At 63.1% G+C, this 26944-nt stretch overlaps 1 protein-coding gene across 1 annotated transcript in view; it reads right to left on the bottom strand.

Moving 5' to 3' along the window:
• DNAH10 (dynein axonemal heavy chain 10) overlaps positions 1 to 26944 on the bottom strand; it is a 90782-nt gene that overhangs the window by 1148 nt on the left and 62690 nt on the right. The window contains exons 53-78 of the mRNA XM_045843105.1: positions 26770 to 26941; positions 26066 to 26269; positions 25420 to 25500; positions 23829 to 24026; positions 22746 to 22907; positions 21442 to 21616; positions 18671 to 18852; positions 17439 to 17575; positions 16597 to 16814; positions 15439 to 15660; positions 15103 to 15250; positions 13256 to 13535; positions 12399 to 12628; positions 11161 to 11434; positions 10281 to 10385; positions 8889 to 9043; positions 8177 to 8331; positions 7125 to 7308; positions 6325 to 6525; positions 5383 to 5592; positions 4929 to 5024; positions 4306 to 4477; positions 3718 to 3849; positions 3341 to 3552; positions 3092 to 3259; positions 288 to 468 (exon numbers count right to left, since the gene is read on the bottom strand). Of these exons, the coding sequence (XP_045699061.1) occupies positions 288 to 468; positions 3092 to 3259; positions 3341 to 3552; positions 3718 to 3849; positions 4306 to 4477; positions 4929 to 5024; positions 5383 to 5592; positions 6325 to 6525; positions 7125 to 7308; positions 8177 to 8331; positions 8889 to 9043; positions 10281 to 10385; positions 11161 to 11434; positions 12399 to 12628; positions 13256 to 13535; positions 15103 to 15250; positions 15439 to 15660; positions 16597 to 16814; positions 17439 to 17575; positions 18671 to 18852; positions 21442 to 21616; positions 22746 to 22907; positions 23829 to 24026; positions 25420 to 25500; positions 26066 to 26269; positions 26770 to 26941 (4654 nt within the window). The remainder of the gene's footprint in view (positions 1 to 287; positions 469 to 3091; positions 3260 to 3340; positions 3553 to 3717; positions 3850 to 4305; positions 4478 to 4928; positions 5025 to 5382; positions 5593 to 6324; positions 6526 to 7124; positions 7309 to 8176; positions 8332 to 8888; positions 9044 to 10280; positions 10386 to 11160; positions 11435 to 12398; positions 12629 to 13255; positions 13536 to 15102; positions 15251 to 15438; positions 15661 to 16596; positions 16815 to 17438; positions 17576 to 18670; positions 18853 to 21441; positions 21617 to 22745; positions 22908 to 23828; positions 24027 to 25419; positions 25501 to 26065; positions 26270 to 26769; positions 26942 to 26944) is intronic.

The raw sequence follows: 26944 nt of genomic DNA, 5'->3' as shown, positions 1-26944 counted from the left end.
CCCTGACCTGGGAGCCCATTTCCGCACACCAGCGGGCGAGCTCAGTCCAGGCCTCCCCCGACGCTGGCCCAGGTCTCCGAGGAGACAGCCGTGGAGAGAGTGCATGCTCCCTCCGGGAGACGTCGAGACATGGACGGTGCACAGATGCAGCCACGCGGCAGCAGAGGGACCTACAGACCTGGCCTGCCCAGCCCATTCGGTCCGCACGACCTTCACCCCCAGAACCGGGGCGGCTCGGAGGGGCCCGCACGAGAGAGGGGCTGCGGGTCCACGCGGGCCGGCCGTACCTTGCCCTGCCCGCTCGTTCACTTCATCCGCGTCTTGGAACTTGGTCACTTGCGTGAACAAGGTGGAGCGGTCCAGGGGCCAGCCGTTCCTCCGGCAGGTGGCCTGCACCAGGGCCGTGAGGTAGGACTCGGGGATGTGCAGCCCCGAGAGCCACATCACGCCGGGCTCACCCTCGGTGACCTGGAGAGGAGGGAGGGTCAGGGCTGACCAGACCGTGAGTTCACGATTAAAGACGCAGGTCACGCAAGTGGCAAGACGATGGGGCCGGGACACCTGGCGGCCCATTTGGGAAAAGCTACCACGCCCAATTCCAGACGGCGCAAAGATCCGGACGTAAAAAAGTAAAACCGGAGGCACCGGATCAAATGTCCCCTGGGTGTACTCACAGTGACGACCTGGGAGTGCAGACCGTTAAACCCAGAAGTTGTAACAGGAAGGACAGATACGTTTGACCAATTTCCTTGACATGCAAGATCTCTCACAAATCGACTTTAAAAGATGGAGAACTCAGTAAGTATGAAACCAGTAAGCCAAAACACAGTTCCCAGAAACAGCAACATGAAATGTGCCACACACTCGGCCCCACCGGCGCCGAAGAAGCACGTCCAGGCTGCCGGCCGAGATGGCAGTGAAGGTCAACGCAGCACGCATGCCCTCCCGCGGCCACGGCAGAGTCACGGCTGAAGGACGGGGACGCCACCGCGCGGGACCGCTGGGCACCTGGCTGACGGAAGCCCCACAGCCAGAGGGACAGAGCCGCCACGCTGAGACTGGCAGGGGAAGCAGAGACGCAGAGCAGGCTGGTCCCCACCCGCGGGTGGACAAACACCCCGACTGGTGTCCCGGCTGCAGAGGCCCCCGCTGAGGCGCGAGGGGTCCCGGTCCCATACTGGACCCCCCAGTCCAGGGTTCCAGAGCCAGGAAGGGAAGTCCCCATAACTTCCGGCTGTGAAACCCAGCAGGGATGCAGCCGAGTGAGACAGTCCCCAGCAGTAGTCCCCTTTCAAGGGCCCGCACGCAGGCGCACTCGGACCCACTGGCCCTGGGCTCCCGCGCTGGGCAGCGGCCCAGAAGGCCCCAGGGACACTTGGGGGGAGCCGAGCTGTCTGGCGTCAGGGCGCGAGCTGGTCAGGGGCAGCTTTCTGCAGAAAAAAGTGCCGGCTGGCAGAGGCCACTGTTCCTTCCTGAGCCCTCCCCGTGCAGAGCCAGCAGGTGGGTGCCACCTCCGGTCTCTGTCCGTCAGTGTGGCTCGCTCTGTCTGCCCGTCTGCCCAGCCTGAGACCTTGCCCCGCCCACCCGAGCGGTTTCTGGGGGCCTCTCCTTGAGAACGGCCTGCCCTGCATGGAAGTTCAGGCCTTCCTAAAACCTCTCCAGCAAGCGGCATCCGGCCTCAGGGAGCCCCTCAATGCTCACTAAGGGGACCACTCCAAGACACAGCCTACTTAAAATGCAGAGTTAGAGACAAAGAGAGAATCTTAAAAGCAGCAAGAGGAAAGTGAGTCACCTGTGAGAGAGCTCCCACAGACTGTCAGCTGACCTCTCAGAAGAAACCTGGCAGACCAGCAGGGCCGGCAGGGAATACTCAGAGTGACTAAGAGCAGGGACCTGCAGCCGAGCCTGCCCCACCCGGCAAAGCTGTCATTTGGAACCGCAGGGCAGATAAAGAGCTTCCCCGGACGAGAAGAAGCTAAAGGGGTTCATCACCACCAAGCCAGTATCACAAGAAATGTTAAAGGTCTTCTTTAAGGAGAAGAAAAAAAGATAAAAATGTTGAGTAATAGAATGGCAACGAATACATATCTACCGACAACTGAACCTAAAGAACAAGATAAACAGACAAGCACGAGAGAAAGAGACTCACAGACACAGAACACTTTGGTGGCTGCCAGGTGGGAGGGCAGTGGGCAGTGGGGGGCTGGTGAGAAGGGGGAGGACTGGAGAGCGCAGACTTGCTGCGACAGCGACAGCGCGGTCATGAGACGCCCAGGGAGTCCCGCACGGGGAGCCGAGGCGGCGGCACCCCGACAACCAGGCCCGGTGGCTCATGGGCGTAAGATCCATCGGGATGAGCTCTTAGTAAGCCCCACGGTGTCTGATCGCTGGGGTGGACACCTGATACAATGTGGTACGTCAACTGCACTGACCTATGCTAAACCAAGAGTGAAAATGACTTTGAAAGAAGGAGAAATGCACGTCCCGACAACCAGGCACCACTGCTGCCGGCCGGGAGAAGAGGTTCAGCACACTGGGCACACGCAGCGCTGAGGAGACGGGCGACCTCACACACTCGGGTCTCGGCTTCTCCAGAAACCGTCTGACAAGAGCCGCCCGGATCTGAAACCCGCGCACCCTGACCCGCCGCTTCCGTGCGGAGATGACCCGGGGACATACGCGTGTGCACGCCCAAGGCGCACGCCCTGGACTGCTGCCGCTGCTGCTGGCAGAGAGAAAGAAGAGGAAAACCCCACGGTGAGCGCCTCAGTGCCCACCAGTGCCAAGGGCCCGGGGCGCCTGCGAGGTGGAGAACCCCGGAAAGAATGGGGTGGGCCTGGAGGGACCTGGGCGGAACAGTTTCCGAGGCAGGCTCGCCGAGGAGTGCACCGAGCTGCAAGGGGCCCACTCCCACGCCCTCACACCAGGAAAACCAGAAGAGGAGGAGGCAAAGAGACGCAGACGCGCCTGGAGGGGCAGAGACCGTCTCCAGGGCGCTCGGGCAACTGCCAACACAAGCCACAGGGACAGCGGGGGTGGGGGAGGCTGGGAGAGGGTCCGGGCTGCGTGCGAGCCAGCCACTCCCCCTCACCCACGACGTGTACTGGCTGAACCGCTGCAGGAAGTAGAGGATCCAGTTGCCGAGGGACTTGAGGGTGTCCGGGGCGAGCTTTCTCCAGATGTTGGGGATCTGCCCGATGAACAGGGACCTGGCGACGTCGTCCAGCTCGCTGCTCATGCCCACCTCTCCGGCCAGGGCCTGCGGACGCACGGGGAGCGGGCGGGGGTCAGCTCAGGCTCCAGGTCGAGGTGGAGCCCTGCCCGCCGGGGACGCGCTCACCCTCTGCAGCTCGGCCAGGGACCGGGACATGCGCAGGACGAGCTTGTTGAAGCGCTCCAGCTCCTGCAGGAGCACCACCGACGTGGGGGAGATCCCCGTGCCCAGGTGCTTCCTGACCTGGTCCAGGTTGAAGACCTTGGGCATCTTGTTCTCTATGTCCTTGGCCACGAGGCCGATGTAGTCTTCTCGGCTGACGCCACTGCTCGATTCCCCTGAAACCAGGGCACGCGTCGGGGGAGCGCGGCGGCGGGGTGTGGCCTGGGCCCCGAGCCTGGCAGCTCAGGGACAGGCGTCAGCAGCACAGACGCTCTAGGCACCAGCAGCAGCGCTGCAGACCAACGGGCCCCGGCCCCCGGCCCGTGCTCCCAGGCCGGTACCTGTCTGTGGCTGCAGCTCCAGCAGGTGCGCCCACATGTCACGGGCGGCCTGCGTGTAGTAGCCGATCTCCGCGTTGGAGTGGAGCCCGAACACCTCCGGCGTGTTGGCCAGCGGCAGGGCCTCGATGGCCTCTGCAACGAGAGACACCCACGAGGTCCGTGGCGCGCCACCCCCGGTCGCGGAGGGGCCGCCACCCCCACACCCCCGATACACAGGCTGATGCCCTGCTCGGTGACGTGTCTTTGACCAGAATTTGACGCCAGCCTGACCCGTCCAGCTCTACGTCCGTCTGCTGTGAAAACAGCTCGGTGAGCCTCGGGGGCCGCCCTGTCCTTCCGGGCGGAATCCGACAGACTCGCCGTCACCCCAGGGTGGGGAGTCTGAACTGGCTCCATCAGCTCAGGGGCTGGGATGAGCCCCACGGGCTGCTCAGGGGTGTGACGGGCCGCACCTCCCGGCCAAGGGGTCCCTCGGGCGAGGGGACAGAAGGGCCGCCAAGCCGACCACAGAGAACAGAACAGCTGCAATGCATGGACCCCCTTAGAGAAGACTTTTAAAATACTTCTCTGGAGCCCGAGGAGCCTCACCGACGAATCTCTCCTTCATGTCGCCAGCGGGGATCTTGTAGTCCACTTCCCTGTTCCGGAAGAAGTGGAACGGCTGGAAAGTGTCGAAGAGGAAGTCCCCCAGGTACTCGTCCATGTAGATGGTCAGGATGCGCCGGTCGAAGCTGTCGATGGCCCGCCCCCCGTACATGACCTGGGGTGACAAGGGAGCCCACGGCGTGGGACTGGAGAAGCAACCAGAACACCACAACCGAACGGGCCAGTGGCCGCGTCTGTTTCGAGAACTGGGACGTCACTGTTCGGGCCGTGGACCGCCACCGGGGAGCGCAGCAGTCCCGCATGCCCTGCACAGAGGCACGGAACGGGAGCCAGGCTCTGCGACACGCCCAGGGCGCGGCGAGGTGGGCCCTGCCACCTTCGAGGACACCCGCCTCCGGGCGATGAGCCCAGAGCCTGCGTGCGGGTGGGGGTCTCTGAGAACGAGGATGGCGGGGTGACGGGCTGGGTGTCGTGCACAGAGACCCAGGGGCCCAGGCTGCCGGGCAGGAAGAGCGAGAGGGGGGTGGCCCGGGGCTCCAAGATCACGCTCAGGGGCGCCAGGCCGCTCCGGGAGGCAGTGCTCGGAGGCCCTGAGACGCTCCTACCTCTCCGATGAGGTACTTGAGGCTGCCCCAGGGGATCCGGGGGTCACGCTGCTGGAAGGCTTTCGTCAGGTACGTGTTCAGAATCTCCATGCAGACCTTCGAGGCGGAGGGACGGGCTCAGCAGCAACCAGACCCACAGTCCCTCGCACCCTGCCCCTTGGGAAGACTGGGCAGGGCCGCCACCACCGTCGCCCTCGGGGGAGAACGGGCCAGAAGTTTCCCGGAAGCCACGGGAAACTTCTGCATGAACCGCTAGCGGACAGCAGGCCGGGGCGGGCCTCTGGTTAGAGACACAAAGTCCGTGCAGACCAGCCGAGGCTTTCCCTGGGAGGCGCAGCTGCCGCCCAGTTCGGGATGGGGTGACCTCTGAAGAGAGAGGGAGGGCGGAACTGGACGGGGTACCCAGGAGGCTCGAGCCACATCCTCGGGGGCGAGGCCGTGGCCGCACGTTCACCTGGAAGTCGGACTCGTTGAAGTCGTAGTACACGTTCCAGCCGATCTTCCCGAACTTCCTTCTCTCCTGCACCACGGCGTGGAAGAACGCCAGCACATAGACCAGGGGCTTGAACGCGGGGTGAGGGCACTCATCCAGGGTCTCCTGGGAGATCTTAAAGTAGGTCGCCCTCATGTTGAGCTTCAGCCCGTTGGGTGCCTCCGTGACAACCTGTCAGAGGAGGGGACCGAGGGTGACGGAGGCCACGGACCGGCACACCGCTCTGCAGAGCACGGGAAGCGCAGTCTCCCCGGCTGTTGCCGCATCTTTCCGTGGCCGCCTGTCCTTTCCCCGGAAAGCAGCCAAAGCAGCCACCTCTGGTTAAGGGCCCAGCAGACCCTAAGGAGCTGGACGGACGTTCTCAGGAGCATTGCCCCTTGCTCTCGGCTAGTGACCTGGAGGAGGTTCTCCCACCTCTCCCCGAACCGGGGGTCCTCCAGTGTGAAATGAACGTAGTCACATCTGCCCTCTACCGGCCGGAGACAAATGACAGAACCGCTCCAAAAATTCTCTGGGCGGTAAGTTAAACAGGGCGTGTAAGCCACGGGAAACTTCTGCATGAACCGCTAGCGGACAGCAGGCCGGGGCGGGCCTCTGGTTAGAGACACGAAGTCCGTGCAGACCAGCCGAGGCTTTCCCTGGGAGGCGCAGCTGCCGCCCAGTTCGGGGCGGGGTGACCTCTGAAGAGAGGGGGAGGGCGGAACTGGACGGGGTACCCGGGAGGCTCGAGCCACATCCTGGGGTTATTTCTGAGCACGCGTGCATGCACACATGCAAGTGCACAGTCACACATGCACGCACGCACCCCCCCACACACACACGTGTGCACAGGCGTACACAGAGGAATGGCAGTGAGCTGAAGACGGGGCTGTGGGTGCGTCAGGGTCTGTCCTGAAGCCGGACCTTCAAGGACTTCTGCAGAATCCCGATGGGGAAGCCCTTGGTGGGGTCCGTGGTCAGCCACAGGCGGAAGTCCGGGTGGGGCTTGGTGATCCGCTCCAGGGACTTCTCCAGATCCTTCAGCCACTTGACCAGGAGGTGGCAGTTCTGCAGCATCAGCCACTGCCCGCGACCCACCGCCGTCTCCAGCAGCTGCAGAGCCAGCTGCAGCGACGGGAAAGAGGAGCCGGTATCCCGGAGCCCCGGCCCCCCGGGTCCTCCCGGAGACCCACCCTGGCCCCTGCCCGGCAAAGGCCCGCTCCAGCGGGAGCTGCGGAGGGGGCCCTGGAAGGCACAGTGTCCGCACTCCCTCCCTCAGGGTCGCCTGCGTGTGCAGGGCTGGTCGCAGCCTGGGCGGTGAGGGAGCCCTGCGGCCTCCCCCGTGGCCTCCCCCAGCCCCGAAAGCTCCCACTCCTCCCCCCACACAGTCACACCTGCTCCCCGACCACTTCCTCGGCCCGGCCCCCTGGGCGCTGACCACCCCGATCCACAGCCGGGGAGGGGCTGCAGGGGTGGGAGGAGCTGGCTGTGTGTGAGAGGGCTTCAGGGAGAACAGCACCCACTGCCCGCGCGCGCGCGGGGCAGCCACCGGGTCTGGAGCGGGTCTGGAGCGACGCTCTCCCTACAGCGCCGTCGTCCTGGCACCCGGCAGCTGCTCCGGCTCTCGTGGGGTGTGGCCGACTCGCCCAACACCGGGTCAGCTCTTTCCTCAGAGGCCAGGGACACTGCCCGTCTAAGAGCCGTTCCTTCCAGCAACAACTCACCTTATCTTGGCCTTGGCCCATGGCGAGGAACTTGAGGCGGTTTCCCCCAAACCCACTGCGCTCAGCGAGCTTCATGAGGTCGCTGGCGGGGTCGGAGCCGGGGCTCAGGATGAACACGATGGGCGAGTTGGGGGTGCTCTGCTCGAAGATGGCCTCGAAGCTGATCATCGGGGGCTGCACGTACCTGGCGGGAGGACGCGCGGCCGGAGCACTCTCCCACGTCCGCCCCCTGGGCCCACCCCTCTGCCGGGGCTCCCGCGCAGCCCACCCGGCCAGAGGGTCCACTCGCCACACAAGCTGGATGCGGCGCACCGGGCCCTCCCTGCCCCCCACCGGCACAGCCGTGTGGGTCTGCGTGGGGCCGGGGCCTCCTGACGGAGCCCCCCTCGGCCGGCCTCCCAGGGGACGTCCCCTTGGCACCAGACCCCGGGGTTCCGCAGTGACCTCGGCGCAGGCCGGTTCTCAAGGGCTCCCATCTTGAGATTTCAAAAAATTAGCTTCCGACATACAAGGATGGGGAGAAACCTAAACTTCTAGCTCCTTTTGAAGAGTCAGAGGACCTGGGCCCGCACTGCCACCTGGTATCAGTCGGCGGGAGTTGAGGGGCCGCCGACCGGGACCTGACCTCCCCCCCAGTCGGCACAGCCCCCGCCCGGCCCCACACACTCATCTCCACCGCCTGTCCGCCGCCAGGCCACATCTGAGCTGCAGCGCCTGGCGTGGCAGGCACGAGGCGCCGTGGCCGCTGGCACCTGAAGCGTGGCCGTCCACACCGAGACAAGCCCAGGTGCGAGTCCACGCAGGGTTTTAAGTCCTCCATCCCAAAGAAACGCACATGATGTCTCACGGACCCCGTGTTGAGACAGGACGTTAATACGGGAGCTTCCACACTGGGTCTCCCCAGACCGGCGCTGCTCTGGGGTGGCCACCGAACAGCTCTGACGGGCGGCTCCCCCGGAGCTGGCCACACCGCCCCCCTCCGACCCGCCGTCGGGGCTCGAGGCAGGGACGGCCCCACAGAAAGGGCTGGGCAGTGCGGCCACCGCACTCACTTCTCGCCCATCGTCACAGTCACGTAGTCGGTCACCGCCCGGTAGACCCGGTCCACGCGGAAACAGCGCAGGATCAGCAGCTTCTGGAAGGCGGTGATGTTGCGGTCGTAGCCCAGGGGGAAGGGAAACTGCTCCAGCGAGTCCAGGTCGTACCACTGGGGAGGACGAGGCGCGGCCGAGGTGGCGTTGGCGGTGTGGACAGGCTGCACAGGCCCCGTCCTCGTGCGCCGGTCCCAAGGCCACGGTCAAGGGGGGAGTCTGGGAGCGTGACCACCAAGGCCGCTTCTCACCAGACCCAGCGTTTCCTCCCCCAAACCGCACACCCCAGGAAAGGGGGCGCTGAACCGTGTTCACCCCCGAGACCCCCAGAGCCCGTCAGGGACGTGCCCTTGGTGGACGCTCAGTGAGTGTTTCTTGGACGCTGGAGGGATGAGTGGATGGAGGGACAGATGCATGGATGGACGGACGGAGAGACAGATGGATGGACAGAAGGATGGATGGTGGATGGACGGGAGGACAGCGGTTCTCCCAGGAAGTTAGCTGACCCAGCACATGAGGAAGAACTCTGCCCAGGGAATCAGAGGGCCCTGGTTCCGCTGGGAGCGGCCCACTCGGAGAGACGCCCCGCAGGCACGCACGAGGAGCCGGGTGCAAGCTCAGTCCGGGGAGGCGACGTGCAGGGAGGCAGGGGAGGGGCCGAGCAGGAGCTCACCTCCTGCCAGATGGTGGGGTGCTTCTCGATGTCCTCGGGCAGGCGCCCGAAGCGGTCTGCGAACGCCTCCGACAGGAGCATGATGTCCTCCCAGCCCTGGTCGGACAGCCACGTGCAGGGCTTCTTCCGCCGGCTCCTCTCCAGGGAGATGTTTCCTGGTCGCGAGGGCGGCGGCGGGAGCAGGCTCAGCGGGCAGCACTAACTCCCACGGTGGGTGGGGGGGGGCGGCAGATCTGTGCCCGGACCTCCCTCCCTCCCGGGGCAAACCCACCACAGAAAGGGGGCGTGGCCTCCCTGTCACCACTGGTGACCCCTGCCGGCCCCCTCGACGGCTGCCAGCTCTGGGGGCACCTTCAGGCGGAGAGCGGCGGCGCCACGCCAAACCAGAACCAGAACCAGAACCAGAACCAGAGCCGTCTGTGAGGCTGGGACTGCCCACTGAAACCTTCAGTGACCAGCACGACGGAAAGCCGATTCCGAGGAGAGTCTGTTGTGGTCGTGTTCGTGAAAGCAATGTGTACCCGTGTGAATGAAAGGAGATGCTTTCCTTACTTTTCTTTTCTAGGGGATCCAGCACCTCTGTTTTCCTTTATCTCAAAAATGCTATGGGCCCTGGCTGGTGTGGCTCAGTGGGTTAAGTGCGGGCTGTGAACCGAAAGATCTCGGGTTTGACCCCCGGTCAGGGCACAGGCCTGGGCTGTGGAGCCAAGTCCCCAGCAGGGGGCGTGCGAGAGGCAAGTGACGGATGTATCTCCCGCACAGATGTGTCTCTCCCCTCTAAAAGTAAATTAAGAAGAGCCATGGATTTCCAGGCCAAAAAGTACCCGAAATGCCATCAAAAGTAGCTCCTCTCTACCCTCCTAGGCCACCAGCCACGCCACAAACTCCTTAGGGCACAATCAGGTTTTGACTTTTTCTGTACTGAACCAAGGACACTTAGAACACGCTGGGTGGATACACTCTCAGCCCCAACCACACATCCCAGGACTCTCGCCAGGGCACAGAGGAGGGGCCCCAAGCGAAGACCAGAGGTGCATTTCCCACCGAGGGACCACTCAGCAGCTCACACCACTTGGAACAGCCTGAAATGGACTGGAGGCAGGCAGGGCAAAGGAAAGACGTCTTTAGAATTCCTGGCCCGCAAACCCTCCACCCCACGCGAACTACACATCACAGGAGAGCTGCTGTCAGAAGGAGGTCCCAAAGCTCAGCAGCAGGAGGGAAGGGGCCCATGCAGGCAGCACCAGATCAGAGGCCGCGCCAGCTAGCAGGGTGGCAGAGTCAGCGATGCCTGCCTTTGCACCAGCGGCTGTGTCTAGGACAACGCCATCCACCGTGCACACAGGAGACCCGGAGGGGGTGGAGTGGAGGCACCGGAATCGCTTTCCTTACCTTTTAAGAAGAAATCTAATTCCTCCTGGGGGACTCGCCCTTCTCCTTGCTCTATCTTGATCGTCATATTGAAAGAAAAGAGTAACTTGTGTCTCTCAAACAACCCTGGGGAAAAACGGCGGGTGGATATTGATTTAGAAAATGTGCTTTTATCACTGCGTTTCTTATGCACGATGTGATGTGCTCATGCACAGGAGAGAACTGTGACGGGACGAGGGACAGGGCTGCGGAGGGAGGGAGGTGGGCGGGGAGCGGGGCGGGGTGGGGGACACGGAGACAGCTGTGCCGGAACAACAGCAAGAAAAGAAAAGGGAGGAAAGTAACAAAATGCCCAGATGGCGCGGCCGCACCTCGCCCTCCCTGGGCTGGGTTCACAGGCCCCGCCCCCCACGCTGGCTGTGTTCCAGTGACACTTGGGTTGTGAAGGCAGGCGGCGGCCGGGCGGCCCGTGGGCCGTGGCTGCGGATCTCTGGCGCAGAGGCCGTGCACCCCGCCCACAGGAGGACGCGCACGCTGGAGTCCTTTCTGACGGGTTCCCGGGACAGCTGCCGTCTGAGCCCAAGTCAGAGGCCCAAACTCCCCTTCGCCTGTGTGAGGAGGGTCGGCCACCCGAGGGCGCCCTACAGGGACAACAGTCCTCAACCAGTTTCCCGACCGCCTGGTGCAGCCGGGTGCAGCCGGGGTCGGCTGGGTGCTGACCGCCTCCCAGCCCTGTCGGGGGAGCCCCGAGCCAGGGGCCCGGGGTGTGGCTGCGGCTGGAGACAGAGCCTCTGAGGAGGCGGGGAAGCCGAAGGGAGGCCGTGGGCGGGGCCCAGCCCCACCTGGCGTTCGGGCGCGGACACCCGAGGTGCACACAGGGCCCCCTGTCCCAGTCGCTCACCCGTGCAGCCGTAGTTATAGATGTTGAAGGTCAGCGTGTCCATTATGTTCTTCAGCCGCTTAATGAGGATGGAGTCCGGCAGCGACTTCTTCAGCGACAGCCCGAACACCTCCAGGAAGGCGCTCAGGGAGTACTGGTACATGGCGTTCACCAGGGCCATCTCCGACAGCACGAAGAACAGGACGGCGCCCCGCCGCGCGGCCGGCCGGTAGCCGTCCCGCAGCCTGTCGATGTCCAGGGCAGTCTTCTCCGCCAGCTTGAGCTTCTCTGACACCTGAGGGGAAAGTGCGTGTTGCCAAGGGAGCGAGGAGCCTCACGCCCGTAACCACGGGGACTGCGAAGTGGGTGAGAGAGTAAGAGGCAGGGGAGGGAATCGGGGCCGCCAGAAAACCCCAGCAGTGCCCCAGGGGCGACCAGGGCACCCACCCCCTCCCGAGACGTGATGGACGTTAGTGGCTTGGTTTCCCTGCCCTCTTTTCTAGTAACAGTCTCTGAATTTTACTTGGGGAGTCACAGCTTTCCCGTCTCGTCCCATCTGTGGGACCCCGCCCCAGCCGCGGGAGAGGAGCATGTGCCTGAGGCCCGGCCAGTCCACACAGTCCTTCCCCAGGCCAGCCCCAGGCCACGGGCCTGGTTTGGGGTAAGCGTGTGACTTAAACGCCTCTCAGAACCTTCGTGATAGGGACAGGTAAAGACTCTCACCCTTCCCTTGGGACTTGAACCTGAAAGGACATGAGGCCAGACCCATCCTGAGACCACAAGGGGAGTTTAGCTCCACAGGGAGGCAGAGGACAAAGCCAACAGAAGGCCCAGCCCAGGAGTGGAGAGAAACCCAGTCTTGATGACATGCCTGAAGTCTTGGGTCTGGAGTCCTGGATGCAGCCCTACCTGAAGCCTTCATAGACCTTTCTGTTTACTAAGCTGATAAATTCCCTTTTGACTTAAGCCAAGCAGGGCTGGACTTCCCATTACTCTCAACTGAAAGAGGCTGACCTACTGCACAAGGGGCCCTGGGTCCCCTTCAGGATGACCCTCCCCAGAGCACGCCCCAGTGGAAGGGCCAGTTCTCATCAGGTAGACCCTCGGTAGCCCGAAGCCTGGGCCCAACGAGAGAGCAGGGTGATGTCCTCCCACCCCCAAAGCCTCCGATTCTAGGACCTGGGACCTCGAATGAGGCCCTGAGGTCAGGGAGTCCAGCTCTCCCCTCAGACTGAATGCGTCTCCTGAGCGGCCGGTACCTCTGTGGCCTTGGACTTGGTCTCCTCCAGGGTCTGCACCAGCTCCACGTTGTCCAGCATGTTCCCCGTGGAGGTGGCCAGCTCGCGAAGGAGCGAGTCCTCCAGATCCTTCAGCAGGTTCTTGTTCTCGCTCGTCTCCTGGATGAGGTGCTCCCGCTGCTCCTCCAGCTCGTGCCGCTCGAAGGCCACCAGCACGCTCAGCAGCTGGTCCTCCAGGCCCTTCAGCGTGACTGCAGGGGAGCAGGGCGGCCCTCACTGCACCGTCCCCCCGTGAGCCTGCCCCCGTGTCTTCTCGCCGGCGCAGCTGTGCCGGGGGCAGGCCGAGGGCAGGCGCAAGCCAGCATCTCAGCGATACGGAGACTCACGCTCCGGACATAATCACTCTGAAGCCACAAGGCGATCGAATGTCAGAATGAAATGGAGACGCCGCCCTACAGAGGGGCGGGCAGAGTGCAGACGCGCTCCATAAAACCCCAGTGGGAAGCACTGCCGCACCTAGCCAACCTGTCTGAGACCCTGCGTGACGACCCTGGGAGATTCAAGACGTGGTGTGCGGCCCCTCACAGAGCTCAGCCACGCAGCGTGTGCACGCACACGGCCCACTTCCTGCCCTGCCTGTGGGGTCTCGCCTCTTCCCAGTGTGGACATCTGAGCCTCGGTCCCACCCGGCCACCTCAAGGCTCAGAACGCGTCACCATCCCAGGTGTCACTGGGTCGTTAAGAACTGAGCGGCTCAGATGTGACAGAGAGGAGGCGGCGGGCCACTGGATAAAAGGGCGACCTGGGAGAGCCTCGGCCGCAGACCACAGCCCCCATGGCAACCCCCTGGCCGGGCACCGCGGCGCGGAGGCCCTCACCGGTGTAGTTGATGACCATGGCCTTCCCGAACACGGACGGCGTGTATCGGGGGTTGGCCAGCTTGGTGGTCAGGTAGAGTCGGAAGTTGGAGTCGTAGTCCACCTCCTTGTCGCCCAGGATGATGAACTGCCGCCCCTGGGAGACCTTGATGTTCTTCTCCAGGACGTTGTCGATCACGGGGTCGATGTACTCGTCCACGTCGTGGAACAGGAAGGGCGTCCCGTACTTGATGGACATCTCCAGCTGCTTGAGGAAGTCGGGGTCGTTGAAGGAAGCAACCTGGGGGACGGGGGGCAGAGGCGCGGGGTCAGCCCCCTGCCCGGTGTGAGGCGAGGAGTGGGGGTGGACCCAGAGCCTGGAAGACGGCCAGAGAGGGGGAGAGGCCGGGCGCGTGACCCGCGAGAACCCAGAAGGCCCCCAGGCTCAGGCTCAGCCTCCCACTCCAAACGCAGAGTCCGGCAGGGAAGAGCGATCACCTCCCTCCGGAGGGAGGGTTTTGTTACGTCTCCCGCAGGACGGCAATGGGGCCCCAGCCCAGAGCCCACGGAAACCTGCGTTTTCATCCCCTTTCCTCTTCCGTTCCCCTCTCTGAACCAACCCTCAGGTCTGCCTCGGTCTAGATCCTCAGAGCACGCGGAGACGCCTCCTCCCCGTGCCGGCCCGCTGGCACGCCCCCCTCCTCGGCTGCGCCCCCTCCTACTGCGCGGGCCTAGCCTCTCCCCGCGGGACCCGAACCCGCCCTCTTTGAGGCAGAACGGGGCAGCAGCGGCAGCGGCAGCGGCAGCAGCAGGACGGGGGCCGGCAGCGGGCGGCCGCCTCGAGGCCCTGGCAGGCTGAGGGAGGAGGGCCGCTGGGCAGCGCGGCCGCACACGGGAGGACGCGCGTCCCGGTCTGTGGCTCCCCCGAGCTGCGCGGCCGGCGCTCCCCTGACCACACACACAAGCAGTTTGGCCCTGGCCGCAGGTACGTCCCGGACAACAGGGACGGGAAAAAAGGGCAGAGGTAAAGCTCGAGATCGTGGATTTGCTGATCCCTTCAGCCCAGAGGTCGGACTCCGGCCACCTCGCCCGAGGAAACATGAAAACGTGCCCACAAGACGGCGTGGGCTCGAGCGTTCTCGCACTCTTCACAGCAGCTGAGAGGCGGAAACACACCACGTGCCCGTCAGCGGGTGGACAGACAGACGTGGTCCGTCCACGCAAGGGAGCCGAGTCAGCTGTGAGCAGGAACGCAGCACTGACTCCTGCTGCGCGGTGCGCGTGAACGTAAACACGCGGCGCCGAGTGGGAGACGCCGGACACGGAAGGCCGCACGGGGCGTGACCCCACCGCACCGAGGCCGGGAACAGGCAGGCAGACGGGCACGGTCAGAAGGCCCGTCGGTTGGCGAGCGCCAGCGGCTGGGGATAGGGAGGAGCTGGGGGAAGGGTGGTGGCGGCTGAGGGACACCGCATCCCCTCGGGGTGGCAGACCTGACCCGGGTCGCTCCGTGAGTAGTGACTCAGCCAAGCCCTCCCCCACTCCCTCCCAGAACAAAGCGACTGAACACCCAAGGCCTCCGAGCCCCGCGCTGCAGGGACACGAAGATGAGCAAAGCGCAGCCTCCGCCCCCGAGTTGCTCGCAGCCTGAGGGCTGTGCAGAGCGAAGCCAGGGGACCGTCCTGCCCTCCAGACTTGACTAAGGGGCAGGGGGGCTCCGCCTGGGGCTCAGAGCAGTGGCATCTGAGCTGGGCGTAGCCAGAGGTGGGGGTGTGGGTGGGGGGTGCCTGGGGGGAGAGGAGGCGGGGAGCCAGGCCGAGGCCCGAGCAGGGCCAGGAGGGCAGCGGGGGCCAAGGGGGCCGGCATACCCGCAGGTTGTTTTTCTCCTCCTTCCTCTTGATCCAGCTGAGGGCCTGCTGCTGCGGGTCGATGCACAGCGGGAAGCGGCTGGCCCGGGTGGTGAGGATGCCGTTCTGAATGGAGAGCTCATCGGGGGGCAGTCCCTGGGAGCCCCACCTGGAAGGGACAGTGGCAGGAAAACCCACTTTTCTTGCCCAGTTGTGAACCAAGGGTCGAGGGGGGCGGGGTCAGCCTTCCCCAACAATCCACCCATCCTGGAAACTGCTCCACCACCCTCCGAGTCCGGGAGCTGGATTCGCAGCACACCCGCTGCTACCCGCCCCCCGGCTGGGGACCGCACACACCTGCTGACCTCCACGTCGTCCGTGAGCAGGCTCTCCAGCCGAAAAGGCAGGCTCAGGGGGATCTCCCGCTCCAGGATGTCCTTCTGCCAGACCTCCCGGACCATCTCGCTGCGGAAGTCCCAGGTGAAGGCGCCCTGGTAGCTCAGGAACGCCGCGCAGAGCAGGCAGTCCCCCAGCAGCTTCACCCGCCGGTGCATCAGCTCGCCCAGGTCCTTCAGCCACCTGGCGCAGGACAGGGGGGCTGCAGTGAGCAGTCACCTTCCGGCACCGTCTGAAGGAACATTCTAGAAGAACCGGCCTGACCCACTGCTAATGGGGCGAGCCAGAAAAAAGATTTTCTTTTCTGTTACAGATTGCCAACTCACTTTGCCACTTCCCTTCCTACACACTTAATGTTCTAAAAAGCTTTGCTCAATTCCAAGGCCCAGCGGAACCCGGCCCCGAACAGGGGCCTTGATGGATGTCCGTGGGACGCGCTTCGTCTCCGAGCTCTCTGGGGAGCGGTGACCGTGTTGCTTCCGAACACTCCACCAGGACTCACGGACACGGCCGGTGGGGCGCGTGCGCTCTGGCCCGGCCAGGCGGCGCAGAACCGCCTGCAGCGGGAGCGCTGTCCCTTTGGCCTCTTCTGGGACACGGCCAAGGTCCTCTGGGTTTTGCAAACAGGGACCGTGTGCGCTTCCCACGAGCAGCAGTGCCCCAGCGTTTCTGCACCGCGTTCGCAGGCACTGCATTAGAAACTGCTGTCCCCCCCAGTGGGCCGGCTGCGACCACGCGGCCCCGCCCCGAAGCATCGGACAGCCCCGCCCACTCGGGGGCGCAGCTCCGGGCTGACAGGGCGCAAGGGCACAGAGTGGCCTCCCCTCCAGACCCACCCAGAGAGGACTCGGGGCCCTGAGAAGTAGCCACCCCCGGGACGGGGGCACCTCACAGGAGGCGCCGGTTTCTCCCTGTCTCCACAGCGGGTCTGCCTCCGTAACCCACAAGAGTCACTGGATAAACAGCACTCCACAGCGAGCAGAACGGCCATCTGCAGGCGGCCGCTGCCCCTTCTCCACCACAGCGGCAGCCGGGGAGTCGAACTTTCTCACGCGTTTTCAGAGGGAGACGCAGCGCAGACTCGGCCCAGAGCCCCGGCCGGCCCAGGGCCCCGCTGACCTGACGTTCTCAGAGCCCAGGCCAGAGATGAGCTTGTCGGCCGCGATCAGCCGCCGCTCCATGATTTCGGCCTCTTCCTGAAGCTTCTGCTTCTCCAGGATGGCCGCCTCGTACTTGGCCCCCAGCGCTTCCAGCTCCCTCTGGATCGCCGCCAGCTCGTTCTGGATCTTGTCCAGCTCGCGCTTCGTGAGGTAGAAGGTCCGCTCCAGCCTGGCCACCTGGGTGAGGAGGATTGGCAGGCGGTCAGGGGCAGGCTCACCGAGCGAGCGCTCTGAGCAGTGGAGTTCTGCGTGACGACGCGACATCAGACAGTGGCTCGCGGCGGCAGCCCCAGCCCCGGCCTGCGAGTGCTCTCTGAGCTGTGGGTTCGGCGTGCCACTCCGACCCAGCGGTTCTCCGCTCGGGGCCACCTGCCCCCAGGGGATACGGGACGATGTCTGGAGACCGTGTCAGTCGTTGGAGCTTGGGGGCAGGGACGGCGGCACTGGAGGGCAAAGGCCCGGATGCCGAGCTGCGGGGCGGAGGACAGCGCCCTCGACCACTCCACCCTCGACCCCGCTGCCCAGCCCCACTGGCCGAGACCCCTGCGCGGCCCCCAGCGACGACCCTGAGCGTCTCTCACCCTGCTCCCTCCCACAAAACTGGGATGCCTGCGGCCCCAGCTGCCGTCAGTCCCCGAGACGGTGACGTCCAAACGAGGGCTGTGACCCACAGGGACGTCGCCTACCAGGACAGAACCGTCCGTGGGCTTCAAACCGCAACCTTGCCGGAGTCCCTCCAGCACAGCGAGGACACGTGAGCACGCAGCCCAAGGCGGCCCGCGTCCCACAGGCAGGCAGTACCTTCTCTCTCTTGGGCTTGATCTCCTTGAACACGTCGCAGTAGCCCATCACGGCCTCGACGAACTTCAGCATGCCCAGGCCCGCCTTGCTCACGGCTTCCATCTCCTCGGTCGTGGTGTTGAGGTTCTTCAGGAGACCTGCAGGCCGAAGACAGGTGACCGGGGTGGGCGGCAAGCCCCGTCTAGGGGAGCAGAGCGGGGAGTGAGCTGCCCGGGGACGAGCTGAGGGCAGCCGGTCCCTCGGTCCTCGGTCCTCGGCCCCCGGGAGCGGGCCGTGGACAGCCGCCCCGTGGACACTGGGGTGGGCCCAGCCCCGGGTGAGTCCTGTGTAAGAGGACGCTTCAGAGGGGGGCGAGGGCACAGGCCACTGCCGCCCAGAGCATCCTGTGACCCAGGTGCTTCCGCAGGACAACCAGCAGTCCCGGGGCACCTGGGGGGTCAGTGAGGGCCCCCCACCAGGCAGCAAGGTGGCTCAGGGCAGGGAGCTGGCTGGGACCCGTAGGCCACTACAGGTCCCGCCGCCTCCCCCCGCCCCCTCAGGCCCGGAGCAACTTCACACTGAGCCAGTGCTCGGGTGGAGACGGTTCCTTGGGCTTTTGTGGTGGCTTCGACCCCTTGTGCTTCCTTCGCTTGTGTTTTCAAGGGGCTGCACACGGACACTGGACAGCACGGCTCCAAGCAAACGTCGGGGTGGGCAGTGACGCCACAAACCCGAGCCGGCTCTCGCAAAGACCCTCGGCGTCCTCCCGGCTCAGCGCCCGGGCAGGACAGGCTCCAGGTGGAAAGGGGGTGTGGGCACCCCGTGACTGGAGGCGGAGGGGCTGGCCGGGGCGGTGCTGTCCCCTCCCCCGCATCCTCCCCGGGGAACCTGCAGAAGACTTGACACTGGCGAGAAGCCAGGAGGAGGAGCCGAGGGTGAGAGCAACTCTGGGCACCTCGGTGCCTGTCAGACAAGACGCTCAGAAGACGGGGCTGGTTCGAGCTCCACGGGACGGCCCGGCCTCCTCCCAAGGAGAACCAGAGCAACTGGGGAGCTGAGCATGCGGGCCAGCCAGGGTCCACCCTCCTGGTTCACGGGACACTGCCCCCATCGTCCTCTGGGGACCAACATCCCACCCCCTCCACCCACAGGGCCACCATGCGGCTGCCGGGAGGGCCTGCCGCCCCCACCCCGGAGACGGACGTGCCCGGGCAAGAACCACCCTGGCCCTCCCCACGTTCCTCTGCACTCACTTCTGATATTTTTAACCTGGCCCTGGGTGATCGAGTCAAAGTCGATCTCCATCAGCGACCGCAGGAAGTTCGGGTCAGACATCATGCCCTTGGCGGTCTTCCAGTTGAGCTCCTTGTAGCCCTTCATGATGAGGATGCACTCGCACACCGTCTGCACCTGCTTCGGGGGCTTGGCGAAGGACCTGGCGAGACACGGGGGCACCAGGTGTGGCCAGGGCTGGGCCCGAGCACGGGCCCCAGCCAACACACCTCGGCCCGGAGCGCGGCCGTGGAGGCGATGTCACGTGGCAGCAAAGGGAGCCACGTCCCAACTGACACTTGGGCTCCTGGGGGCGAGCTTCTCCAAGGACGGATCGGGGGTCTCGCCCACTGGGTGCCAGCCCAGGCTCCCTGAAGCGGCCTGGGCACCAGAATCGGAGCAGGGGGGTCAGGAGAATGCAAGCCCAGGTCACCACCGAGGGTGTCCCAATCAGTAGGTCAGGGTGCAGCCAGAGGATCTGTGTTTTTTTCTTTTAAAGATTTTATTTATTCTTAGAGAGAGGGTAAGGGAAGGAGAAAGAGAGGGAAAGAAACACCGATCAATTGCCTCTCACTCACCCCCAAGCAGAGGCCTGGCCCACAACCCAGGCATGTGCCCTGACCGGGAATTGAACCGGCGACTTCTCAGTTTTGCAGGATAATGCTCCACCAACTAAGTCACACCAGTTGGGGCAGAATCTGCATTTCTAATTACACGCTGAGGTGACTCCTCAGACTCAGTGGGAGCCAATGTCAGTACCGCCATCACCGCCACCACGACCACCACCACCACCATGACCATGACCATCACCATGACCATCACCACCACCATGACCATGACCATCACCATGACCATCACCATGACCATGACCACCACCACCACCATGACCACCACCATGACCACCACCATGACCACCACCACCATGACCACCACCACCACCATGACCATGACCATGACCACGACCACCACCATGACCACCACCACGACCATCACCACCACCACCACCATGACCACCACCACGACCATCACCACCACCACCACCATGACCATCACCACGACCATCACCACCACCACCACCATGACCATCACCACGACCATCACCACCATGACCATCACCACGACCATCACCACCACCACCATGACCATGACCACCACCATGGCCACCACCATGACCACCACCATCACCATGACCACCACCATGACCATCACCATGACCATGACCATGACCACCACCACCACCATGACCACGACCATGACCACCACCATGACCATCTCCACCACCATGACCACGACCACCACCATGACCATCACCATGACCATGACCACCACCACCACCATGACCATCACCACGACCATCACCACCATCACCACCACCATCACCACGACCATCACCACCATCACCACCACCACCATGACCATCACCACCACCATGACCATGACCATCACCACCACCACCATGACCATCACCACCACCATGACCATGACCATGACCATGACCACCACCATGACCATGACCACCTCCACTGGCCTCTTCTCCGTTTCCCAGAGGCAGACCGGGGCCCCGTGCGCGGGGCCAGGGGTGCCCACATCCTAGTCTCCTTGAGGGCTCGGTGGCCCCTTCCCTGTTTCCTTTGTCTTGATGGGACCAGACTGTCCCTGTGCCCTGCCACTCTGTGCACAGTGCTCTTGACCCTCTGGGCACTGGAGGCCCAAAGGCCCAGAGGGGCTGCTTCTGGGTGAGGCGGAGCACGCCACAAGCTGTGAAGACACCAAAGCTGTGAAGAGGCGGAAGCCGAAGGAAAATGACGAAGAAAGGGCAAAGGAAAGGGGAAGGAGAGCAGGAGCCGGTAGGGTCACGGCCGTCGTCCCTGGGGCCAGCTGTCGGGGGGTGAGGGAGAGTGGGGAGGGGGGTGGAAGTGGGGGAGAGAGAGCCCCCACCCACGTCCCCGCAGACGAGAGAACGTCCAGTCCCTGAACACTCCACGGGGACAAACACCGCGGGGAGTAAGCCTGCAGCCCGGACCCGGAGTCTCTCCCAGGAGACCCGGCTGTGCGGCCAGAGGACAGAACCCTTCGGAAAATGAGGACGCGACAAAGAGTGAGGGACGGAGAGAGCTGAGGTCCCTAAGCCAGGGTGACGAGTGTGGGGCCAGGCAGCCCAAGGACAGCAGACAGGCGGGCGAGACGATGTTTATTCCTGGCTTCACTCTCGGTGCTGACTTTACCAGCGGGACCCTGTTAACGGCGAACCCGCCCTGCACCCGCCCCTCTCCCTGACAGCAGGCGGAGACGTCTTCCAGACTGACTTGCAAAACGTCTGGGCCACAGTGAAGGCCTGTCCTCCCTGCTGTGGGCAGGCCCCTCCGGCTGGTAAGGGATTAGAGCGTCTCCCACAGTCCCAGGGTCCCTCGGTCCCTCGGTGGGGACAGCTCCGCCACACTGTGTCCAGCGGGGTGCCGGCCCAGCCTGGAGTGTCTTCCCATCAAGAGGACCGATTTATGAAGCTCCACCTCTCCCACACAGCCCGTTCTGTGAGTCGGCCTGGGTGCAAGGTCAGCAGGCCCCGCAACCTACCAGCTGGGGACCGAGGGCAAGCCACCTCACCTCCCCGGGCCCCACCTCCCTCACCTGCAAACGAAGGTAATGACAGTCCCCACCACAGTGGCACCACAGTTACCATAACTACTTTCAGGAGGGGTGCTGGGGACAAGCCGAGCTGGGGACCAGCCCAGCTGGGGACTGCCATCGATACCTGATCTCGGTCACATCCGACTTGTCCAGCTTCTGCAGCTCCAGCTTGGCGGCCTCCAGGATGGGCATGACCTCGGCAAGGGCCGTCTCGGCCTCGGCCTTCTCCACGGCGATGATCTTGTTCTGCTCCTCGATGTCTATGGCCTTCTCCTCCGCCAGCTTCTTCTTCTCCTCCGCTGTGCGAGGAGGGGGCAGTCAGCGAGGCTGCTGGGCGTGGGCAGGACAGGCCACCACTGTGGGGGCAAGCCATGCACAGCCCTCGGTCCTCACTGGGCCACGGGGGGTCTAATGAGCCCTGGCCAGCCCAGTGCCCCAGGGCTCCACTGGCAGGGGAGTCCTTTCCATGCCCTGGGGCTCCCACCGGGACAGCTGCCCCCGACTCTGACCCTCTCACCCATGTCCCGCCCCCTCCATCCCACGTGACATCCCCCAGGCCTGCTGGGCCAGTGCTGGATGAGGACGCCAGGCCACCCTCCGTGTTTCTGGCTCACTGAGCTCTCTCTGCCTTTCCGTCACCTTTTCCTACGTGCATTCGGGCCCAGCTCAAAACGCCACGCTGCCCCCCGAGTGGCCTGGCCCTCTGCTCCTCTCAGCCTCATCACCCTGTGTACGCGCCTCACAACGCCGACCCCGATCCGAAACCTCGCCACCTCATTGGCTCGCTGGCCCCGCTCACTAGAACACAAGCACCTCCAGGGGCTGTAACTCCAACATTCAGGACAGGGCGTGACCAACAGGAGATGCACTGCATTGAATAACGGTCCCCCAAAGTTCAAGTCCGCCTATAACCTCAGGGCATTGCCTTGTTTGGAAGCGTCTTTGCAGTGTAGTCAACAGGAGGCCGTGTGGGGTCAGGGTGGGCCCTTAATCTAGCAACTGTGTCTTCATGAGATGGCCACGCGAGGACACAGAGACACAGCGGGAAGAAGGAAGGTCACGTGACGAGGGAGGCAGCGGCTGGAGCGACGCATCCGCGAGCCCAAGAGCGCCCAGGGCTGCCGGCCGCGGCGGAGGCTGGGGGTGCGGCCGAGCCCCACCTGGAGCCCGGGGTGGAGGCCCGGCTCTGCCGACAGCGCCCTTCCAGGCGTCTGGCCACCGCAGCCGTGAGGGAGTAACTTTCTGTGTGGCCGCGTGTGTGGCGCTTCGTCGCGGCCGCCTCAGGAAACACCTTCGGCGGTATGCGACAGACGCACGCGGGCCTCACTGGCGTCGCCCGCCTGACACTAACTTAGGAAAACATGGCAGTCGAAGGGTCAGAAGTGTCGCCCCCGCCCCCCCCCAGCAGAGCCCCGCCCCGCCGCTCACCTGTGGCCGTGTTGGTGGCGATCTCGTCCAGCAGGGTCTCACAGGCGGCAGACTTCTCGGCCAGCACGATCTTCTGCTCCGCCAGCTTCCGGTTCAGCTCGTCCAGCTGGATGGTGGCCTCCTTCAGCTTGTCCAGCCCCCCCTCCAGACGCTTGCACTGAGCTGAGGGAAGAGGACGCCGGCACCCACCACCACGGTGGGCGCTGGGCCCGGCACACCCAGCAGCCGCGCCGCCGTTCCTCCCCCCGGGCTCACGGGGGAAAAGTCCCTCTCGGCACCTCTACTGCCCCGTGGGATGGCACTAGCCAACACGCATCTCTTTCTTTTTTAATCTGTTTTAAAGATTTTGTTTACCTATTTTTAGAGAGGAGAAGGGAAGGAGAAAGAGAGGAAAACATCCATGTGTGGTTGCCCCTTGTGCGCCCCCCACTGGGGACCTGGCCCGCAACCCAGGCATGAGCCGACTGGGAATCGAACTGGCCACCCTTTGCTTCGCAGGCCGGTGCTCGGTCCACTGAGCCACACCGGCCAAGGCCAAAATGAATCTCTTTCTGTAAACACCCCTTAATGTGGCCAAGAGCCAGAGCATTTTTAAAAAGCATTTTCCAACAAAAAGCTATGAAAGGATTTAAACCAGAATTTAGAGATTATCTATGTCTATGACAAAATTTTAGAAGCAATTTTAAAATTTCCTTCAGTATTTCTGATTATATTTTTCATCTTTCTATAACATGCACATTACTTTCGGAATTTCTTAGAGGGCTCATATTTTTTCAATAAATAAACGTTAATAAAAAGGTTTTCCAACAGAGCACAGGGCTGCCATCAAAATATCTCTACGGCAACAAAAACTTAGAGCTAAGAAAGTTCACAGCCCTACACAGAAAAATAAAAATAAGGGCATGCCAGGGCCCTGCGCACACAGGAGAACCCTTCCAAAACGCAAAATCCCAGCTGTGTCCTGCTGTGCCTCAGCCCCGAGTGCTCCTGAACTCACCGAGCAACACCTGCTTGAGGAAACGGTCGGAGTTTGGACCGTCACAGATAACAACAACGTCTGCTAACCACCCATTCCCGGCTTACCTATGTTGTACTGCGTTTTCTCATCCAGCAATTTCGAGTACGTGTTGATAAAGTCGAGGTAATTCTTGGGAGTCACGTAGTTGCTGCGCCTCAGCTTCTGCAGGAACTGTTTGCTGAACTCGCCCACGGATTCGTGGACCAAAACCACGTGGTCCACCAGGTCCTCTAGATTTTCCGCCGGGATCATCAGATTGTTGCCTGCAGAGGAGGGACCGGAAACACGCCCCTTAAAGAGAGGCGAGGAGCAGGGCCTGGAGAAGTCGCACATGGAGTCCCCGCGGGACCCAGCGACCCCGCTCCTGGGAGAGTGCCCGAAAGAGTGGAAAACGGACACAAGCAGAGTCTCATCTGCCGACGCGCACAGAGCACTGCTCACAGGAGCCAACGCGCAGGTGGCCCAGTGTCCCGCGGCAGATGACGGACAAGCTCGAGGTGGCCCGCGCCCACGGTGGAATGCCACTCCGCCTCACGGAGGAAGGAGCGCCGGCCACAGGCCACACCGGGATCGACCTCCAACACTCAAACACACGCCGAGCGAAAGCAGCCGGACACGAGAGGACGCGCGCCGCATGACTCGACTCACCGGCGGGCACGGGGACGGGGGGAGGTGGACAGGCACGGAGTCTGGGCTACAGGAGGGGAGAAGCCCCGGACGTGGACGACGGTGGCGGCCGCACAACAACGTGAACGCACTTAATGCCACTGAATCGCATACTTAAAAATCATCAACGTGGCAATTTTTGTGTTACATATTTTATCCTTTAAAAGACACAGAAATGTTTTGGAAACAAAAGAGCAGCAGTCACTCGTTGGTGTGTCTCTGGACCGCAGCACTGCTCTGTGCTCCAAAATTTCCTCTGAGAACACAGAAAATTCTCCTCCTTTCTTAGCTCCCTCCCCGCAAAACTGCATTCTTCATGTACAGGGAGAGTAATTATTTATTGAATATGTATTTACAACGGTGACACTATTAATAAGGTCACCCGGGGTCATACATCTGCCCAAATTGGGTCCCTAAAAAAGTATTTTCCTGAAGATAAATTAACTTGTTTTCTTATTTCAAAGATTAAAGTTAATAACCAAAGCTTAAGGTATTTGACACTTTAGAGCAAATTCAGTGCTGATTGATAATCAATTTATTGAAAGGTCCTTTAGGTTTCTCTTGGGCCAGGGGTCAGCACACAAACATGTAGGCTTTGTGGGGTCCCACGGGCTCCGTCACCAGAACTCAACTTTGCGTCTGTAGCTTAAAAGCAGCCACAGACAGTACATCTGTTAGCAAGTGAGTCGTATTCCAGCACAACTTTATTAACCAAAATAAGCAGTGGGCCGTGGTTTGCCAACTCCTGCTTTGGATGATGCCTGATCAATTGTTACCCTAAAGTCCTCAAGTGTCCTGGTAAGTTCCCTGAAATCCAGTTTGAACTACAACACAGTACATACCAAAAACACACTAACACGCGAAGACCCCTTCGTGGTCGTGGGGGTTAGCAGTGAAGGAATCTACTGGACCACAGTTCAAACCCAGGAGAATGAAAACCAATTGCGCTGTTATGCCACCAATGTGGTCCCCACGCTAGCTGTCACTCACCTAAAAACGACTTGGCGACAGCATGCAGGGCCTGGGGGGGCCAGGGCATGAACCAGTCGATGCCGGTGTTATTCACCAGACCTAGGAGACAGAGAGCGCGGGAACAGGGGTCACTCTGCAGCCTGAGACGCTGCCCCACACAGCGCTGAGCGGGCCGGCTGTGTCCGAGCACGGTTCATCAGAAGCAGGCTTCGCAGCCTCAGCACCACTGACAGCCTCGCGGGAGGACCCTGTGTTTGGGGCTGCCTGGGCATGGCAGGGGGCTCGGCGGCACCCCAGGCCTCTGTCGGCTGGACATCAGCAGACTGCTAGCCACCCCATGCTGACCGCCAGAAGTGTCCCCAGGGCGCTGCACCTTGCGCAAGGCTGGCACAATTCCCCCAAACGGAAGCAAGCAGAGAGTGGGCCTCACACCTGGGACTGTGAGCACGTCCTTGCGCCAGAAGGACAGCACCCACCCACGCCCCACGCGAGAGCCGGTGGCAACTGCGAGGGGCGGGCACAGCCTGCACTGTGGAGCCCGAAGCTCCTCCCAGTGACCGGTGGTGTCTGACCTCGCTGGTGGGACCGCAGGCCGCGCACGGCTCTCCACGGCGCACACCCCGCCGAGAGGGGGCTCGCGCGTGCGAGCTCAGCCCCAGGGTACCTGGGAAATTCCTGCACCAGGTCCTCAGGGTGTCTCCCACAGGCGACATGCCCAGGACGATGTGCAGGTTGTTGGCGCTCTTGCTCACGAAGTACTGCCACACAGACTCCTTGGCCAGGCCCAGCCCCTGCTTCAGAGCCTCTTGTCCGACCTGACCGAGGATGGACTCCTTCTCCTCCTCTGCGAACAGCGCAGGCACCATTCCTGGAGAGCACAGCGGGGGCCGGGTCCCCTAAGTCTCGGGTCCTCGTCTCGGCAGGCCCTGGACGACAGAGGCCGCGGCACAAGAAGAGCCCAGAGAGCAGGCCTGGGCTCCCACCTCTGGCGCCCAGGGCTCGCCCGCTCTGAGCCCCGTCTCCTCGTCCGGGAGTTGGGGGGGCAGAAGCCGCCTGCCTGCCTGGGAGGTTATTGTGAGCATCAAAGCAGGGCTCCCAATGGGGGCAATTCTGCCCCCCAAGAGACATTTGGCAGTGTCTGAGGACGTCTTTGGTCGTCACAACTTGGGTGTTGGGGGATTGCTCAGGGCCTGTCATGCTCCGGTGAGCACCGCTCCCCTTGCCGGCCCCACCTGGCGGCGACGGCCTGACCGTGGCCTCTTCTGTGGGGACGGACAGGTGACGGACAGGTGCAGCACTCCCCCGTGGGAGCCTGCGGAAGGCCGAGCCCGGAAAGCTGGCCCCACCCGGCGCCCGGCGCCGCGGTACCTGAGGTCAGCATGTTGTTGATGAGCTCCAGGAAGCCCTCCTCGGCCACGTGGGCGTCCGTGAACAGGAAGATCATCATTTTGTTCTCGATGCCAAGCTTCAGGTAGAGGCTCTTCAGGTCCTCCCGGAAGTTGTTCTCGGAGTAGCCTCGGCTCAGGAGGATCTCAAACACCTG

Source organism: Phyllostomus hastatus, unplaced genomic scaffold (genome assembly GCF_019186645.2).
Source record: "Phyllostomus hastatus isolate PE091 unplaced genomic scaffold, TTU_PhHast_1.1 phas_contig_1162, whole genome shotgun sequence".
Classification (NCBI taxonomy): Eukaryota; Metazoa; Chordata; class Mammalia; order Chiroptera; family Phyllostomidae; genus Phyllostomus; species Phyllostomus hastatus.
The sequence above is the reverse complement of the archived record's forward strand: the minus strand, read 5'-3'. Positions and strand labels throughout refer to the sequence as shown.